The 21,182-nt window shown below is 38.0% G+C and overlaps 1 protein-coding gene across 17 annotated transcripts in view; it reads right to left on the reverse strand.

Moving 5' to 3' along the window:
* Positions 1-21,182, reverse strand: part of ESRRG (estrogen related receptor gamma) — a 406,419-nt gene that overhangs the window by 95,724 nt on the left and 289,513 nt on the right. For all 17 annotated transcript variants that reach the window (XM_037406050.1, XM_037406043.1, XM_037406044.1 and 14 more), the window contains one exon: positions 20,057-20,173. In XM_037406050.1, the coding sequence (XP_037261947.1) occupies positions 20,057-20,173 (117 nt within the window). The remainder of the gene's footprint in view (positions 1-20,056; positions 20,174-21,182) is intronic.

Genomic DNA, 21,182 nt, shown 5'->3' on the forward strand with positions numbered 1-21,182 from the left:
GTGCTGATAGGAGCATTTTCTGCCATCTTCATCAATCTACTTGCTGATACGATTGCCACCAACATCGTATCACCCACACATCTTTTAAGGAGATACTAATGTAAGGATCATTTATATGTAAAAGGTTGTGATTTTACACCCAAAATCTCCACGTTTGTGATAATTCAGCCTATCCAGGAAATAATGAGTAATGACTTCTGGAAAATAACCACTAGACATAGATGTTTGCTGCTGGCAAAAGCAGTTTCAAAGAGTATAAAACTTCAGGGACTCTCAGCTGACCAAACACCTAAATGAAAATCCTGATTGTCTACAAATACACATGCAGTGCTTGGACTTTTCATATACTGTACAACTTTAAAGACATTATTCCTGTAGACTTGTTTACTCAGAAGACAGACTCATCCTTCTTTTCACTTCTCCCTCTTCCTTCTAAACAAAAACACATCAAATCCTAAACCCGCAGTTTGCATCTCTTTCTTTTCAGCCTGCAACCTGCAGGTTTCAGTAAAATCTGCAATTTGACTTTGCTATAGATGGGTAGAGAGGAATAACGGAATGTGACTAATTAAAAAATACAGCAAGTTATGTTAACAATAATGCTTTGTTTTCTGTAGGGATCGTGACTTCAGAATACTGCAGAAACTTCTAAAAAAAACGAAGCACTGCTATCCACATTTCACATATTCACCAATACCAAACCATAAAAGCAGAAAACCTGATCAATTTTTTACATATTTTTATAGACCATTATCTGCATGCAATGCTGAATTTTCCATGATTCTTTCATAAAAAGACTCATTTTGACAACCAGGCTGGAAGTGATAGCACAGCTAGAAATGCTCACCTTACTATTTTCCAATATCTAATGGGCTTTCAAATCCTATTTTAAATGTTCAAGAAATTCAAAACAAAAGACATGAACTTCAGGATGTTTGAAGAACTTCTTTTCCCTTCTTTCATTTACCAGATTCCCAACCTTATGATTCCTTTTACTGTTTGTCTTCTACTTCAATTTTTTTTCTCCATGAAAAAAATTGCTTTTGGTTTTGGAAAGGAAAAAAAAAATCATTCTCTTTCCAAGAAAGATCTTTGTTCCCTCAAATTTTCTCATCATCTTTTCTAGAGCAGAGATTAATCCTTAATTGCTTACAGGAAAACAGAAACCACCAAAGGAGGACTGTAACGTTAATCCATGAATGACTAAAGCTGGTTGATTTGCTAGAACTGCACACTGCAAAAATGCTACTGTTGCATTTTTCTGCTGTTTCATCTGAGTCCTGCCACTCTGATACTCAATTCTGTTTCTTAAAATACCAGACTTAACTCAGTTTTTACACTTCTATTCTGCTCCATCTAGTGGATTATTGATTTTTGCAATGAATGCTTCAACAATAGTATTCTAATATACCACGCTGGGTTAGCTAATAGGGCAAGGGACCATGTTCAAATGATTATTTTTTTGGCTTTAGATGAAACAAATTAAGCCACATTCCTGGGTACCTGGATAAGACTATAGGATTCTGGCAGCATGTTCATGCTACATAAATGGGAAAATGGTGTCATTTAATTATATCACTGAAATGAGACTAAGTAAGGGACAGGCCTTGATTATAAGGGACAGGTGGCAAAATTTCTCCTGGTGCTTGCACAATTTACTAGGTCAGTCCTGGGGAAAAAGAATATTCCATGCCTGTGCTGTTTTGCTAAAACATCGATATCCTCCAGGCTTCATAGCCTAGATTTCAGTTTTCTTCCTGCACTTGGTGATAGGCAAAATTAAGTTACACACTTAATAAGCTGCTTTGTTTGCACAATATGAATAATTTTATTCAACCAATGTCCCTTCAGTACGTACACTTTTTTGGGTGGTTTTTCCTCTGTGCAGCATTGTTTATAATACTCTCTTTAATGACTGCTATTCAGGACTTTCTGCTAACTTTTCAGAGGGATATTTAAGGTAATAAGAGTTTGATTGATGCGAGGAAAAATTAGGTCATTAGTCCACCTTCATGTGTAGCTCGTTTCAAATCAATGCTGCTTTTAATGGTAAGAATATTTGTTCTATTTTCAAAAGCAAATATAAAAACACTTTGCCAACAAAATGCCCCACATCAATGAATCAATAATACTTGTTCATACAAAGAATCATTGGAACCAATGATTCAAAGACAATGCTATTTACTTGTCTACTAGGCTAGGTATAGGATGTGTGTTCTGTGAAGCAATTTACAGCATAAGAAGAAAACATTAACTTACTCTCTCAAACCACATAAAGTTACTCTGTTATGCTTGGTTTCAACTATGAAACTAGCTGAGAAAGTATTTAAGAAAGGCCTATCACCATAAAAACTAAAAGTCAATTGAAATATTAAGCCCAGAGTTTTCCAAATAATTGCAGGATTTTAAAATACTTTAAAATTGTTTCTAGTTTTGTGGGTTTTTTTCCCTGTAACATGATAGGCAGCTGATAGTTATGACTGGATGAGATAAGGCTAACTCCAGATTGATTTGCTTTTCAGGATTTTATTGTAATAGTATGCAGCTATATAGCACTTTCTATCAAAGAATCTTGAAGTGTTCCATAAATATTAATTCAATAAGCCTCACAACATGCCAGTGAGATAGCTCCGTATTATTTTATCTATTATGTTTTTGCTGGAGACATACAAAGTAGAAGCAACTTGTTCTAGAATAGAAATTGGTCTTGATTCCAATCCTCTGATGTAACCACTAGAACTACCCTCTCCATGAAAACCTGCCTGCCCCCAGATCAACGGCAGCTTTGTCACTGACTTCAACAGAGCCATGATTTTATGAAAAGACAAAAAATTCTTCCTGAATATTTTGCAGCTGAATGCTGCATTTTAGGTTCAACATCCTGCATTAGTTGATGTATCTTCAATAAGTTTCTTCCTAGAAACTGATGACTGACTTCATCAGAGAAGCAGTAAACGTTTTAAAGATTTTACATATGCATACAATTGATCTGATATATTATAATAGCTCTGGCAATATGACAATATAGTCCTCTGCTCTGTAGTGCTGTAATTCATGAGAGTCACAGTTCTGACTTTCCAAATTGGACTGCAGACTTAATTTTCAGAAGTGACTTCCATTTTTACATTCACAATTTTGCAATCACCGTAGTTGTGAGAACAGTGATATGCATTAAGGTAATTGATTGTGCTTTGAAATCAAGTAATCAAATGAGTGTCAATTAAGCCTGCAAGTGTTTGAAGCCACAGAACTACAAGTAAAATTATTTTTTCTTGCAAAGCTCTCTGCAAAATACACTAGGCAAAGCCATGTCTTCTTTCTAGATCAGCCTCACACCAAATATTTAGTGAATATATTAAAGACTGTGTGATAAATTAATTTAAGGGGGTTTACATGAGGTCGCCTTCTATTTCAGTATCTTACTTTACACTTCACAGCTGAATCCAACAAAAGGGTATGTACCTCCTACATACCACAGTGCCTAGCTTCTTCCATCTGATCCACCAAGTGGAGCTGGAACCTGAACAGAGATCCAGGCTTCCTGTGCGGAGCATGGGGGAAGTTAGCCACCTCAGGGCTGAATATACATGAGCCAACATACACACATCGCTGCCACCTACATCTAGGTTATATGGCCAACTTATATGGAACTTTCAGATCTGTCCTTCTAGGCTTCCTGGAAGTGTCTTGCTCCACCCATTCAGGATTCATAGCCTCCTATTCCTGCAGGAAGGTAGGTCACTATGCCTTTTCTCCAGCAAACTTGGACTTCTTCTCTCAGAAAATGTAACATCAGTTCCTTCAGGTTTAGAGCACTTACACAGTTTTAACACCCTCTGAAGGAATGAAGAGGTATCCCAGCTCCAGGGGAAAAGCCCACTCTCTGTTACGGCAAGGCTGTTAGACAAAACAGAGGAATCCTCCTGGATGCACAAACAACATCTCTCCCTCCCCACAACCTGGGGGCCTGCCTTAAGCTGCTGAGGCATAACAGTGGGATCACCGGCATATTACAGAAGAAAGCAACTGAGGACACTGTATTTTGTACCAGTGTGAGGTATGAAGGTGTGCTCCAAGAACACCTGCCAGACTGAGCTCTCAGGGCCTCAGAAGAACATCTTTGGTTCTAGAGTTAAAGAGAAGATAACCAGTAAGCTGTTCAGACCTGTCAAAACACAGACATTTCTGTGTTTGCACAGAAGTACACCACTGTAAATGGCTACAGATATTTTAAGGTCACTACAGAAACTCCAGCGGCATGAACTCCCGCACCTGGGTACAACAGCAAATTCCATGGTTAGAAGACGAGTAGGATTTCCCAAGACTGCCACTTTGCATTAAAGCAGATAAATGCCACCTAACTCCCCACTTCACGTAACTAGAGTACCTTGACGGAATCTTAGCATCATTTCAAATTGGATTATTATTATATATATGCAAAATTTCCTGCTGATTCCCTACTTATATATGCAAAATTCCCTTAATCTCAGGTTATCACTTAACTTTCTAGATTAATATTAAAACAAAACAACAAAGATCCCAGCCACTTTTAAGTTACAAGAAAAGGAAAAAAACCTGTTCAAGATTATTTGACTACTCAACCTGAATCTGCAAATACCAACTACTGTGGATAACGTTTAATGCTTTACTAATTCCAATGAAACTACCAGGAAAATCCCACACCATAATAAGTGTTGGCAGTACTGCATCCTGAAATTGTTAACTCCTGAGGCACAAACCTGTCTATAAAACTCTTGGACATCTAAGGTGCTATAAAAATAATAATGCATTCAGCTTTATGTAATTTTCAGCTAAAAATCAGTCAATCCCTCTTTTCTCTGCCCTCCCTCCTCCACACAGTTACCACAAAAATTTTGTTCTGTTAGGGTAATATATATTTTTAAATGCAAAATTTCAACAGGAACCATTTTTTATGGTCTACTAATAAACCCTTGAAAACAGGGATTTATAATGGAAACAGTGACGGACCCTTAACTACAGTGTATGCAACTATAATAAAAAGAATTAATGTAGTCAATTTGTACTACTGTTCTCAGAACAAAAAAAACCTCTATTTCAACTGCAATCCTTTCAACAGCTGATTGGCAAGCCTGTCCATTTCTAGTCTGCAGTGTTGTCAGTTGTCTTCAACATGATAATGAGCCTGTCACCATATTCAAATAGCCCTGTGACAGCATGTTTTGTGAGCATGACGTCCACTGCAAAGGGTCTGTCAAAAAGCACCTTTCAGAAAATGAAAAGAGAATGCTTTTCTGATGATAAATCTAATTTCTTCTTAGCTAAAAGAGTGAAATTTTTCATCTGATTTTGCCAATGTTGTGTTGCATTTGTGTCTTCAGATAATCCTACGTTCAGATGCATGAAATTTTTAAGTTATCTGTAAAGACAAAGTGAGAAATAATAATCTTTCTGGAGTTCACTGGAGGCTTTGCATAAACTGCAGTACTGCTGGCTTTCCATCAAATTAAAACTGGAGGGGGGAGGGAATGGCATAGGAGGTTAGCTTGTTACCAGAAGCAAATAAGGCTCACAGTAAAGAACTCAAAAGTCTACACACTTCATTCGTTAGGCTCTTCACTCCTTCCCAAACAGCCTATTAAAAAATCTCCCTTGCCCTGTGTGGTCCTAGTTAAGTATGACCAGGTTGCATGAAATTCTCCAGCTTTCAGACCAAGGCGGGGAAAACGTAGGCACAGGCAGAGCTCTCAAGTACTGTTACGATTCAAGACTGTGGCACAGACTGAAGCACTACGTATTCCACATTCAACTGCCACCATGGTACTAATCAGCTGGGGAAATCTTCACCGAGAGAAAAATTTGAAATATTTTGGCAATACGGATTCCTTTGCATGGGTGTAAGCACCTTCCATTAATATCAACAGGAACACGTGGGTGCATTGAAACAGCGCTTTTTTTCCGCCCCCCCCCCCCCCCCTTCAAAAAAGCTGGCCTTAGTTTGACTTCACCTTTTAGGATTTTTTTTGTCAGTAGCTGATTGAGGAATCCCCCTATAAAGGCAAGTGTTATAGAAAGAAATATAAAGCCCCAAACCAACAAGCAACAAAGCTTTCTCTCTTTCAGTCACTGGGTGAGAAAGGGGTGGCAACAACTGGACTTTGAACTCTCAGGCTGAATGAGACATTAACCTCAGAGCAGAAGTTCCACTTTTAGCTGTGCCTCTAACAACACGTGCCATTTTTACCAAGCAACTCTCGTTCGCTTTGTCTTAGGTTAAACACTGTAAAATGGGGATACTACCGTCTGCATCAAAGGAATGCTCTAAAACTTACAACAAATATTCGCTGAAAAAACCGTTACCGAGCTCCTGACACATTCACTACAGAAAAAATCACGTTGCACAAGCACAATATTTTTCAAGGTTATTAAACGAGTTTGTTTCCTTAAATATCTGAAAACAGTGGACCTGTAGTGCTAAGATACCAAATGTGGATCTCCTCTACTAACTACTGACTAGTATTAAAAGTAAGTATTTCATTATTAGTACTACCTAGTGTTTTCAGGCGTGTAACATCAGTGACAGTCATATAAGACTACAGTCTAAAGGCTGTACCTGCAAGGATCTGGTGGAATTTCTTTTGAAGTTAGGGACAGATTACTACAGGTGTGAAGGTGCAACTTACCTTTATCGCTTCTGAAAGGATCTGCACTGCTTTTCTCTTACAACCTCCATTTTTTTCTTCTTTTTATACATATGAACAATATAATACCCATATTTTTTCTGCCTACAATTCATGATTAAAATTATGAATTAATAAGAATTTGATTAATTCAGGTCTAGCAAGCTGAAACAGGACAATTTTACTGACAGGCAATTTTATTATTTTTTTTTTCTTGTTAGTAAGAGGAGAACTTTATATACAGGAGCTGTATTTTAAATTTGGGATATGCAACATGGTATTCCACACTTGATAATCCAACTGTAATCCAATATAACTGTAACAGAACAAATTGCAAAGGTAGGATTTTTAAGTGAAGCAACTAAGCATTACGCAGCTTTAGACAGCACAAATGGACAATCAACATTAAACAAGACTGATTTTTAAATTCTTCATTGCTCAGCTGGAGGGAAGTATTACAAGGCCAAAAAACAGAGCTGTGGACAGCTGGCTTTGTGCAGTACCAGTTCTCTGCCTCAATTTTCAAGCCATTCATTTCTTGGAGGGGGCGGGGAAGAAAAAAGGGGAAAAAAGCAAAAAAAAATATATCTAAACTAGGCTATACAAATGTACAAAGCAAACTGGGGTCTCTAGGACTTTCATTGTCTCAGGGAGTCGTCACCACCCTGAACCCTCATTAAAGCTGAAGAGATGCTGGAACAACATTAAAATGAATGCAAACCATTTGCCGCAATCTTCTGCTCACACCATCTCCAAATGAAGGCAGGCATTGCATAATCCAGGCAGCTAGAGCTCCTGACAGGTGGATGATTTATGCTCATAGTCGGAAGAATCGGAGAGCCTGCAGAGGACACAGCGTGAGCAAGGTGGTGGCGAGACAGATGCTCTCAGTGGGCTTGCAGAGGCTGGCAGGCTCCAGCTAGCTCAGGTGCAACTTGAACACTTTAGTACTGAACTCATATTGCCTAGATTCCAGCACAGCAAGATACCATTTACAATATTATGTACAGTAGATATACTATCAAACCTATCTGTGTGCTATTTATCTCCCTCTATTTGAGTACACACACACCACATATATATTTTACTGTTTTTTTCTATTTGCAGTTCAACTTACTGCGTTCGTGTTCAGTTTGCATGTGCATATTCTCCATCAGAAAAGAAAGGGCAGATTAGGACAAATCCTGCATTGTTACAGCCACGCAGCGTAAGTGAAACCACCAGAGCTGAACAGATGTAAGTGGGGGAAGAATTTGGCTCTAGCTTTCAGAGAACAGGGATAGATCTGGGATACTGAAAATCATTTCAGTGTTTTAAGAGTATTTGAAAGTTAGGAAAGAAAATGAAGAAAGATGAAAACAACTGCAGGTCCAAATGCATTAGAGTATTCTAGTCACCTATGTTATATGTCTGTAAAGCACAGGAAATGTCACAATCACACTGTTCTGCAGAAAATGCATAATATTAGCAAAATATAATGAAAATGACACTCATGTCATCTACTTTTTTAATCTTTCAGTGGAATAAGTTCTTCTTTATTATTCAGGGTTATCTAAAAATCTCAGCCAAAATTGCAACATCATTTCCAACCATGTATCTCAGCGTCCTACTCATAAACAGAGTATACGTAACACAAATGAGGGTTTGAACTTTCCCTCCAGTTTTGTTAAGCAAGACCGGTCTGTTTAAAAAAAAAAAAAGGAAAAAAAATTACACATGCACAAACAAGACGTTATACTTGTTTGTGTCACCCAACTGTATGTTCATTCGTTCTTCAATATAAAAGGTGAAGCCAGAACTAAATTATCCTACCTTAAGCATATCAACAAGTTAAAACAATTCACCTGCCTTGTATCAGACCTGCCACATTTTCCTATCAAATCTGTCACTAATTAAGTATGTAGTTTTCAAGCACAACCAAAGAGTTAAAGCACTCACATGTGCACACTGCAGGTTATCTGGGTTGAATCTGGGATGCTAACTCTCAACTCCTTTCCACTTTAACAGATGGGGTTAAAGGTGGAACTGCAGATGAGAATTAAAGACACATACATCCCTTTAATCAGATAACACATTCAACTACTTGCAAATTCCCAAGAAGCCACTTTACAGGCATGTGTCACGGGCTACTCCATAAAGGGAGAGGGAACCATGGAGAGGAGGGAAAGACAACTTATTTCAGCTAACCAGCATTAAAAAAAGGCAGGAAATTAGAGAAAACAAATGGGAACAAAATGGGACGGATTGCTGGCGTTCAGAATGCTTTCTGATTGCAGACATCTCCCTAGAGAGGAACTCCAGCGTTTGAAGCCTTCACACTCTGCATCCAAATGCTTTTTCTAACTTCATTAAGCAGCCGTGTTTAAGAATACTTCATAACAAGTATTTTAATTAGAGATGAGCTGAAGTATCTTGCCAGCATGGGTATCTCCAGCAATACCAGGATGCCCAGGAGGAAATACAGTCATTCAGCCTGACTAATACTCACAAAATAGTGCAGGTCAGGTAACGAGAACCTCAAGAAATTAATGATTCTCTCTCCCACCTGGCCAGAAAAAAACTGCCTGGAGGATATGTGCTTGCAGCAACTGTTTTCTCATCAGCATTCTTGGGATACAACTGTGGTGCGAAGAGGAAAAAGAATAGAAAATCATGAAAATGAGAGAAGATAAAAAGGGAAGACAGAAGAATCTTATGTCATCTTAGCTAGCCTGTGGCTTTGTTCTCTGATTACTGCATTCCTTTGCATTTCACACAAGACCAAGCAACGGGGCGTGTGGCGTGCTCTGTCAGATGAAAAGCATCAGCAAAGGCAACACCTGTATACACCAGACTGAAAGGTGTTCCAACTTCTCTTTTTCTCTGGCATACAGTCAACAGATTTGTGGTTTGGGGTGATGCTCTTGAGGGCTGTTGCAAAGGAGGAGCCTATTCAGTCCCTTCATAGCAAGATCATTACATTTAAAAGTTTCCCTTCTCAGCCTGATCCTTCATCAGAGGTATAGATTAGCAGAAACTTTTCCAGTACATCTTTGAGTGAGAATTCACAAAAGAAATACATTTAAACCTGTATTTTAAAACAGCTTTCTGCTTTCTAAGGAAAACATTCATTTTCTTATTTCCATATTTAGCAGTCTAATCTGTCTTGAAAGTGGAAGCTTAAGAGCTTTCATTAAAAGTTTGACAGAGAAACCAGCGGGTGGCTTGTGAACGTAAAAATCAGTTCAGAGCAAAACCTCTTCTAACATTCAACAATCATGGGCGCATACCCTCAATCCAAATCCCAAGTATATTTATGCCATCTCTTAAGTCATCTTACCTTAACCGATTCCACAAACTATATGCAGAAATGCAGTAGCTCCGGTGACTTATATCCTTTTCTTGTATTTCAGTGGATAAACCTCGGGACTGACCACACAACGAAATCTAAGGTGCCCATTTCTTAAGCTTTCATTGAATTATAGAAAATATGAAAATGAGATAGAACTTAGGAAATGTAGACACCGGGCACCATTGTAAACCCAATCTGGCAGTTATCATGAAAAGCAACGTGTGGCTGTACAACTGTTTAACAAATGATATAAGACTGATCTGTTGTTTGATTCAGACCGGAACAAAAGACATGGCCCGTCTGGAAAGCCTTTCTTCAGTCAGCTACCCACGCTGAAAAGGAGGACTGAAAAGGAGTATTAGAAAGAGACAAAAGGTAATGGTGATGTAATAAATAATTTTGACGTGGCTGACCAAAAATGACAAGAACAGCATTGCTGTATGGACTACCTCTTGGCTAGAAAAAGGAAAGAAAAGGAGACAAAGGATGAGAATGATAGTCTTGTATTAGTTATTGATTCCTAGGGTCTGCATGTGCTCAGCATGCAGCAAGCTACCAACATTCTCTTGTTAGTCAAGCAGTTTTGCTGCAAAACATTTACAGCACACCAACAATTCTGCCACTGAGGGCACAGACTGGAGTTGTCAATTATAAAATAGTATCACATGGACTTTCTTTCAGAAAGTATTTCAATTTTTCTAAATTAACTATTTTAATAATTGTTGTAACATGGACTGCAGTAAGATCCTACGCAAGCAAGTTGTAGAGAGGGTTCATTTTTGGATCTGCTGCATTAAAACTGTAAATCAAATAGACATCTGATCTTACACCTGATGATCCTCGGAACTAAACCCAGATGCTTCAGAAGAGAAAAACAGATAAACATATTAACTTTGTTGGAACAATAAAAGACAAACAGGAAAATATTGATATTGTCTAGTAAGTGAATATATTTAACGTATCTTGTGTTTGACTTTGTCCAGAATCATTAATCTAACAGAAGACTATTGAGGCTTAAAATAAAGCTATGTTTTTCATTTATAAAGATTAATAGCTATATTAAGTCACTGTTATAAGGAAAACAGACTCCACCCCCCACTTTAGTTTCCCTTTTCTGTCACATAAATACCCAAAGAAAATAAAAAGTAGAAAAAAAAAGAAAAAAGAAAAGGCTGGTTAGATGAGTTCTATTACTAGAACAGCTAGTAAGCATGGCAAAGTTTGACATAATGACAATTCACTGCTGAAGATGACATTTATTTCAGTTTTCAGACTGTTGGCTTTCAACCACAAAAGCCACATTACAAACTGCAAATGAAATAATATTCCAGCTTCACATAGTGACTCAGTGAGTAGAAGTGACAAAGACTGGTAAAAACACCGCCAGCTTAAAAAAGGACAATGACTGACCAGAAGGAAGGCTGTGATTCAGTTACATCACCATCCCAATAAATCATCCTGATTCAAACCTTTTTTTTTTTTGTAGGACAGCAGAGATTTAGAAGTGTGAAATATTTGAGGGATAGTACCATATGAGGTCAGAAGTAACAACTGCTGATAGTAATTTCAGTGCTCCTCGACATGTCCATTGCTTTGGCTGGGTAAGAGGACAAGAGAGTTCTCAAACTTCAGGCTTTTGGTGCCAATCCACCCCCAAGCACCAAAGCTGCCTGTACATCCACCACATGGGTTCTATTTAGCAGCACCTACACAATTTCAGCACTTCATGCCAAATAATCCTACCGTAATACATCCTGTTGTTTCTACTAAGGTTTTACACAGTGAAAGTCTTATTAAGGAGATATGAGTGCCACCCAAGTAAGGGCTAAGTAAAATACAAAAAGGGCTTGGCTCCAAAGCGGCATTTCAGAGCTATGCATACGCATCACTGCCAAATGCTAAACCTATTCCACTCAAATAGGGGATGTGCAAAATTCTGCACAGCAGAAACAAAGAATACAAATAATACTAATGACACTCTATAAAATAACCTCTATTTAATACAGGTCAGGACCCAAGTATAAGAATTCAAGCATTATGCAATAAATGGCAGTGCCATGTTGATGTATGTGTTTATGGGTGGCTGACACCAAGAACGAAAGGCTGCTGTTTGTCTGGGAGCCCACAGGAAAAGACACCGTGTCATACACAGTCCTACATCCTTCAAGGTTTGTCTCTGCCTTCCCTTATCACTTACATCGCTGTCACTGTACATTCAGTGCAAATGTTCACAGGGGCCAAATCCTCTGAGTATCTTTTAAAAATGGAATTATGATTTCTGGAAAATTAAAAAAAATACTGCTTCCTTATTTTAGGATCAAAAGGAGAAATTTGACAAATGAGGTTGTTCAGTTAACCACAGGTTGTACTAATATTTTCTCATCATATGGTGATTAATTTTTAACGGTGTTCCAATTTAAGTAGAGTTTTGAACCTGTGGAACCTACTCTTCCTAATTCTGAGGAAGTAACAGGTAAAGTATGTGCACTAAGAAAAATACCACAGATTTTCATTTCATTCAAAATCTTTCAAACTCACTATTTTTAATAACAAAACTACAAAGTAACTATAGGCTGAATTCATTCTTCATTGATGCTTGCCTAAAACTGCAAACAACTGCAGTCACTGAGATTCTTGCCAGTGGTGACTGTGGGAGCAGAACTAAGCCTACCATCTAATCTCAAGGAAAGTGCAGATGATAACACCAGCAAAGAGCTCTGACCCTGAATCTGCAGATGCTAACGTCAAAAAAAGTACACTCGCAAATCTGTGGAAAGCCAAGAAATCTAAATAGTTCTTACATACAGACACATAAATGATCCAGATTTCTCTACATTCACTTTGTACTGCCTTTCTTATCGAAGTGGTTTATTTGTATAAAAAGACAACTGCAAAACAAAAATGTATCTAAAAAGAGAGAAAATTTGTTTGAAGACTGAGTTCAGTGAATTGCTGGGACTTTCCTGTTTCATTCCCAATGAGATTATGGGCACCAAAAATGCTCAGAAGCAGAACATAAACCAGACTGGCACAACACTGCAACACAAGCACAGCGAGAGCCTCTCAGGAGGCTGACAGCTGGTCTGAGCTGTAGGCACTTCCATGATTTCTAAACCCAGGAAGAATATCCACATCACCAATATTTGCTTTTTCTTCAGCATTTTTGTAATGGATGAATAGAAATGCTAGTTGCTTGAGCTCACTATAAACACTAACCTGCAGTCGAATAGTTTGTCCTTCCTCATCAGTTACAGAGAGTGGATAGTCATGAGCTGTGTTTTAGGGCAGACAAATTGGGCTGTCAGTTCTAATGTGGGAACTGGGCTATCAGGCCACATTTTGGTTAGGAGGAAAGAGGTCTACTTAGGAACACCAACACCACTTAGAGATTAGTTTCTATTGTTTCCAAGGAGATTTAACAGGTCCCAGTATATATTAAACCAAGCACAGGTTGAATGAAAGAAAGAAAAGGAAAGTAAGGGGGAAGAGGGAAAGAAAAGAAGGGAAGGGAGGAAGAAAAGGGGAGAAGGGGAGAAGAAAAGGGGGAAAGGGATTGAACGGGAAAAGGGGGAGGGGTAGAAAAGGGGGGAAGAAAGGAGGAAAGGGGGGGAAGGAGGGAAAAGAAGGGGAAAAAGAACACTTTCAAAAAATATCTGCACTAGTAAGCAAACTCCTTCATAATACATTGAAACACAGAGAAGGGTCGATACTCAGAAGAGACTTCAACAGAAGACGCACCGTGCTATCTCTTGATGTTATGACACAGAAGCTTTGTTTAATATCCTGCATTAATGAAGGAGCTCCTTAAGTGTAATATCACAATAGAGAGCATAAGAAATATCACTGAGGTCAACGCCGCTCTATTAACTGTCATCCTGTACAGAAATATTTTCTCTGAATACCATTAATGCTTTCTCCTTCCCTTTGTTCTAATTTCTGAAGGCAGCAGAAACTAAAACTTCCTCCACAATAATTTCTGCTTTCTTCTTGGCAGACTAACGGTATTAGACTTGCAAGAGAAATTTACCTTGCCAACGTCTTATGCACAGGTCTTTTCGTAAGAGGAAACCTATTAAGCAGGTTTTTTTTGGCTAGCCTAAAACACAGGTGGTTACACATCCTTAGTTAATAAAGAAGATTGCTTAGTTTTATTTATTATTTTGAGAGTGAATCCATTAATCTGCCCCTGTGCATATCACCCACCTCTTTATGTAAGAAGAAACTCAAGCTGCCTGTTCTCCTTGCTGTAGTGGATTCATTTGCATAGACTGTCAAACCCAGAAAAGATCAATAAAATAATTTAATCTGATTTGCTGCTTAACACAAGCCAAAGATGTTCATACGGTAACCTCTGCATAATAAACTCACTAATTTATACTTTAAAATACACACATCTTTAAAATACAGACATCTTTAAAAAAAAAGTATCCTTATATTTGAATGAATGAAATCTCTCAAAGCGTGAAGCAGAAATACTTTAGAAAAAAGCAATTCTAGCATTTAAAAAAAAGTTTAACTAATTTGTAATAATCTGGTTCATTGCAGTACTGTGACCATCTGAAATGTTCAAGCATCTTAAAAACTGTCAATAACTGCTTTTATTCAGATCAGGGCTCAAGAAAAACTTAAAATACAGAATTTCCTTGCACACAAGGCAGATTCTGACTACTGCCTTAACACCACCCTAGGGATGATGAAGCCACTTTGAGGGACTGCATGAATCCTTTTTCAAAAACCCAAGCAAACAAACAAATGAGAAGTGTTAAGAGCTACTCAGTGAGGAGTGCGAATACAACACGCTAACTGTGAGGGAAGAGTTACACTGAAGTCAGCATTGCCAGATGATGAGCTTGGAGAGTTGCTATTCATTTTTAGAACCTGAATGACGGCTAATATACTATCAACAGAAAAGATTCACAGACACAAAAAGGTATATTACCGATTTCCCCATAGCATAGATTGCTAAACCCGCCAAATGAACAGCAATCTAATGTAGCTCCACCAGCTTCCATTAATACTAGGTGAGGATCTGGCCTCCCACTTTTAATAGCTGGACTAATTAAGCTGGAATTCTGTCACTGTCTATTCTAACTGGGTACAAAGTGAACGATAATCATTTGTAAAGCCACATATTCCACTATTTCCACACAAAGGAAAATACAACATACATACATGAAGCAACCCAGATTTTCTGCCATTTCATTATAATTTGCTTTTCAAATAAATTTGATTCCCTATATATCACCCACTTATGAGCTACACTTTCTGAAACAACAAGCAATGCAGATCAGCCACTGCAAACAACCCATAAAAAATTCTGAAAATGTCCAGATACCAGATATGAGAGATACATAGGAGATGTTTTGGTGTCAACAGTCCTGTAAGAAGTACGAAGTCCTGTAAGAAGTTTCAGAACTGAGAGCGCCAAGACAGGATACAGTATTTCAGATGGTCTGAAAGCTGCGTTAGTGCCACTCAACAGGTTCCCCTCTGAACCATAATTTTTAACCTTGCTACAATATAGGGACAGAAAAAATTGAGGCTATGACTTTGCCTCCATGGAGAAAACTGAAACATATGGAATAACCTCTTGAAAAAACAAACTCTGCACCTGAAACAAGAAGGAATTTTATTTTGGAATAATTACTCCAGTGGAATTATTTCACATGGACAGCTATTCTGAGCAAGATCTGTAGTATACTAGGAATAATACCTTCTATCATAGCCACATGGTACTATACTTAGTCCCACAGACAGTATTAAAAGGCACACAGTACTAATGGAGGATTAAAAGCAGAATTCAACCAGACTGACTAGCAATAGAAAAAAATAAGAAACAGACATCTACCCATGATTTCCCGTATCAACTTTGGCAGTTTTACATCCAATTTTCCTTCTTAGAAAAGAAAAAAACAAAACAAAACCCTTTTCTCACTCTAACTAGCTTTATAAAAAGGAAAATAGCTAAAACACCCAATCTTACACGTGAATGCAGATTTAATTCTACCACCTGAAGCAAACTAATCACCAGCTTCCAAGGAGTCTGAAAGGCCAAACTTTAAAGACTGGTTATAAACAAAACCAACTAGAAAATATCTTAAACGTGTTCTTTTTCAAAAAGGGCAAATTGTTGCCTGTCCACACCCCCATACCCCCTTTTAGCACTTGCAATATTATTTAAAGAAATCACTAGGGATACATTTGAAAAGTTTTTCCGTAAACTACACTAGAATCTTTATGTTGTTTCATCTGTTCTTGTAAATCTGAAAGAATCCACCAAAACATAAGCACAGTCAAAGAAACTATATTTCAGGAGAACCAATTGTGATCCTTGAAAATCTGGTTTTTCATAACACCAAGACACAAAATTAAAAACAGAAAAATGCAACGTTTCTTCCTTGAGTAAAGTGTACGCTGCTGTACTGCTAATAACCATTATGCAGGAAAGCAAATGAAAAGACGATACCTATTTGTTGTGTGCTTAAAAGCTCATCGGTGTCTGCTGAAAGCTTCAGTATAAAGCGTAACACATACTCAAAAATACCCATATACCTAGACTTGTTTTCAAGTAACAGTCCATGGGTGGCCTTATACCAAAATGAACTGTTCCTCTGAATCAGTCTGCAGAAACTTTCTTGTGCTACTCAACAGGAGATGCAGACAGGACCCAGCACTTCAATCCCACCCCAGCTCAGCCCAGTATGACATTGCTTCACCCTTCCTTCTCTAGCTTCTGGCCTGTGACTTGTTAAGAACCTTGATCTAGGTGTTGCTGGCTATGCCTCACTGACATGCTTGAGAATATGTACAGAAATTCCCCGTTCAACCTGTATTGTGTGTGACCAGAAACCCAACTGACCCCAAGACACAACTCCAAAACCCTAACACTAGGTCTCTCTCAGAAACACTGGATGCTAGATGAAAAGCACCATTATCTTCCCACAATAAATGATTTAACATCTAGCTGTCGTAAGAGAAGCCACTCTATATATTTTCTGTAAGTGGGTTTCGGACCTTGCCCCAAAAGCTAAAATAAAACTCAGGATCTTCTTCCAGGCACTGTGATTTCTATCATGAATTTTATATGACAATTCACAAAATGACAATGTAATAAAGTCCTTCCAAACGGGAAGGAAAGCAAAATGCCTGATCAATGTTTCACTTAGGATTACTTTTAACAACTGTTTGTTAAGGAAAATTTCTAGAAGAAAACTCCCCACTAACAGGATAAGATTTCTGGAGAAGATGCACACTGGCAGATGTGCAGAAGTTCTTGTAAGGAATATGATGCTTCTCTCAAAGCTGTTTAAACTTGATTTTATTTCAGGTCTGCAGCTAAATTTTTTTTGTAAATAGATTTAGGCTGTCAATTTCCAGGCATGCTGTGCCATCAGCATGTAGAGACTGCTGTGACAAACGTGGAGGCTGCAGCAGCAAATTTTATTACAAACTGGTAATTGAATTGAACAGGTTTACATTTGAATAGATTTACTGCAGCATGATCTCTGACATGCTGCATGGGACTGAAACCCTTGTCTGTACATAAAGAAACATTTAAGATACAGAGGCAATTATTTCAGCTCCGTGTAAGTCCATGCTAATCAATAAATTTACATCACTTTACTACACCTGCAAGAAGTAAAGCACATCATCATTCTTCACTCAGTGCATAAAGGATGTGGTCAAAGACAAAAACTCATCTCCAGACTTTCCCATAGGTAAAAACAACACCTGCCTCCAAAACCACCTTCCAAGAACAACAAAAGAAAAAAGTATCTCTAATCCAAGTACAACCGTAAAAGTGTACTATGAATCAGTATGGTTTCAAAAATAAATGTGGCCACTAAAGTCGGAAAGAAAACAAAGCGCCCTTGTAAATTCTTTTAGGTTGTCCTATAAGGTGGCAGATAAGCAATACCTGAAAAGAACATAAGCTAACTCTTCCTTAAATGAAAAGACTCAGTAATTAAAAATACATAGAAATCTTACTGTGTTTTGACAGAAAAACTCACACAGTAAGAGTGGAAAAACTATGGTGTGCCCAGCAGCGGGCCTAGCAAAGGAACCTTCTTTACAAAGGAGTTAGCTATTTTGTCATTGTAGAACATTCAGAAAAAGGTATGTACTTTTAGGGTAAACAATTTATGAATTCCTGATCAAAAAAAACCAACAAACTGTGGGATTGATTTGCATCCATGGATAATAATTTGTGCAAAAAATCTGATTCACAACGTGCATCTGATTTGCCCAACTAAATTATCTGTTAGCAAAACTGTACGCAGAAACATAGTAAAGCCGCACACAATTTTGGTAACAGATAATTACTCATTTGTAGAAGAGTCACTTCATTTCCTCATGCAGTCCCAGAAGCTGCACACGGACAAGATTTTTAAATACATATGTTAATGCATGTGCAATGGTGCCCTCAAAATTTAAAAGGAAGGTCTAATTAACCTGTATGTACTCTTGGTAGCACTGTTTTGTTTCCAATCAAGTTGCTCAACATAACTGTAAATTAGGTTACTAGTGATACAGGGTCTTAACTTACTAAAAAAAGATGTTAAGCAGCACAGCCCCTTTCAAAAGGTGCCATACTCACACATTTATTGCTTTCTACAGTTTATCTAAGCATCACAATTTAACCTTTAAGTTAACTGCTCCTAGTGGTCAGTTATATGAGGATTTTGGCAAATAAAGAACTGTCCCACCATCACTGGAAGGGAGGGTCAAATCCTGCCGTTCTTACTGAGGCAAAATCCCCATTGAATCTGACAGGAGTTTTGCTCAAGTAAGACTAAGGACAGCAGGATTTGGCTCACAGGATCATAGCATCTGCCAAAGCAGTTGCACAGAACTGGGTTTATTCTTAGTAAGTATAATCCAATAAGAATATGTCTGTAGGTGCGTGATAGGCCTAATTTGTCCATCATCTCTCCACTGGTCTGTATTGTTCTTGGATTTTACTGATAGCTGTATATCAAACCTGTTCTAAATTACCATCAAACGATCTGCAAAAATCGGCCATCTATTAGAGCTGACTTTTTAAGCATTGACAAAGAAAAATTGCATGGGACTATTTTAAACTGGTTGCTTAACACCAAGCACTCTCCAGTGAAGACAATATTTAGAAAACATTACGTTGATTCCATTTTGAAAGGTTATCTAGCTCAGAAGTCCATGACATCTTCTGTTATTCTTTCTTGGTGGTAATAGTGCACTACAACAATAATGTATACAATACATGCACATAAAAGTATATTTTTGCATATACATTAACAGCAACAGAAGTGCATAGCACGTGACCAAGGTTTAAGAAACTGTTCTTTCTGTAACATTGATGAATCAAGTTCCAGGCAAGATAGTACTGTTTCTTGGAAACGTTTTCTTCTATTTACAAGTTATTCAAGATCTTCAAAATGTAACTGATTAATTGAAACACTCAACATATACTTACACTGAGGGGCAGAGGTTCTCACATGCTTTTTAGAAAAAAAGGGAAAAAAGAAAAGAAAAAAAAAAAAAAAGAGGGGTGGATACTACTCTTCTGTATGCCATTATTTGCTCCAGTGTTGCTACAGTAACTTCAGTAGACACACTCAATATTTATACTTGCTTAATTGAGAAGTAACCCTTTCGTTTGTCCTGATGAAATGCCAACAGAGTAAAAATAGGGGAAAAGAAGGCACAGTGTGTGTTTCTGCCAGAAACAGTGGATAAGGACTGGAGGAAAGAAATCTTTGAGAATTCATGGTGTTAAAGCATTTAAGGAAAATGAGAGGATATACTCTGATGATTCTTCTATTAGTTACCTGCTGAAGGAGAACAAATGCTGGGGTACATCTTGCTATACTACATGCAGTTTGAAATATTCCAGAGAAGATGAACTCTATGTACATACACCGTGATTCCATAGCTTAGAAACAGATGGTCAGGAAGAGCAAGTATACATGAAAACTGCCTTTACAGTAACTGGTTAGAACACTCACCTATCTGTCTTCTTTACCAGTTGCCCTACAACTGTTGCACATGTTCGCAGAGAGATACATATTGACTTGACCAGTCTTACCTTCTTTCAGCATGCCAACTTTTAGACACTTCATGAAGCGGCAGGCTTGGCAGGACTTGCGTCTGCGCTTTGTGATTTCACATTCATTCGTTGCTGGGCAGCTGTATTCTATGTTACCTGTAACAGAAATTATAGGAAAAGAGAGGTATTCAGAATCGCTGACTAATCAACACAATGGATATACAAAGTACTCATACAATTGCTGTTGTGTTTAATTTTGGAATATAACAAGAGTAAACTGTGCTATAGAAAGGAAACACCTTTCAAGTAAAAGCAAAAAGCCAAGTTAGAGGATGAACTTTTTTTTTTTTACTTTTTTTTTTTTTTAATCTAGACAGCTGTATGGGGGAAGAAAAAACCCAACCCCAAACCTCCACAATGTGAGTCTGTGTCTGGCTCCATACATGGTCCCTAGCAAAATCCTTCACATAGGTTATTCTTGCTGGTAGGATGAGGAAATTCTGTCATTGACTACACCAAGCAAGCCACATGCTCAGGCTCCTTGCCAGAACACTCTTCATTTCTTTTTTTTCCACCAATTTAATCAGTCTTTGTCTACAATACAAAAAAAAGACTGTTGTGCTTTATTGCACAATCAACTGTAACAGGTACTATGAGAGAGCTTTGCCCTTCCCCTTCCACAACAGCAGGCACAGTGTATCAGGCAGGGCTCACCAGCATTGTTACCACCACACCTAACACATTCTACAGCTGCCAGGTCAGATCTCTCAGCCAGGACATCTCTCCTCCTCTCTACAGAGTTCTTGTACCAAGAAGCATCAGAAATAGGATCATTCCTACCAAATTGTCAGAATAACAACATGGGGTAGATGTTTGCCTCTGCCTCTCCCAGCTTTCCTTAATGCTTAGAACAAGCTAGACCCTTAAATGTGAGCCCTCCTGGGCAAAGCAGTACCTCCATTTTTTTTGTTACTGCTTAGTTCATATTACTTACCCTAAAAAACATGGGGGGGGGGGGGAGCCTAAAAAAAAGCCTGAAACTGAATGGGTAAAATACATATGAGTAACTTCCTTTACACTTCTTAAAAATCACATCTTTGGGTATTCAAGTCCAAATGGGAGAACATCTGTTCTCTTTTGCCCTAGTACCACTGCATTTTCCATA

Source organism: Falco rusticolus, chromosome 12, assembly GCF_015220075.1.
Source record: "Falco rusticolus isolate bFalRus1 chromosome 12, bFalRus1.pri, whole genome shotgun sequence".
Classification (NCBI taxonomy): Eukaryota; Metazoa; Chordata; class Aves; order Falconiformes; family Falconidae; genus Falco; species Falco rusticolus.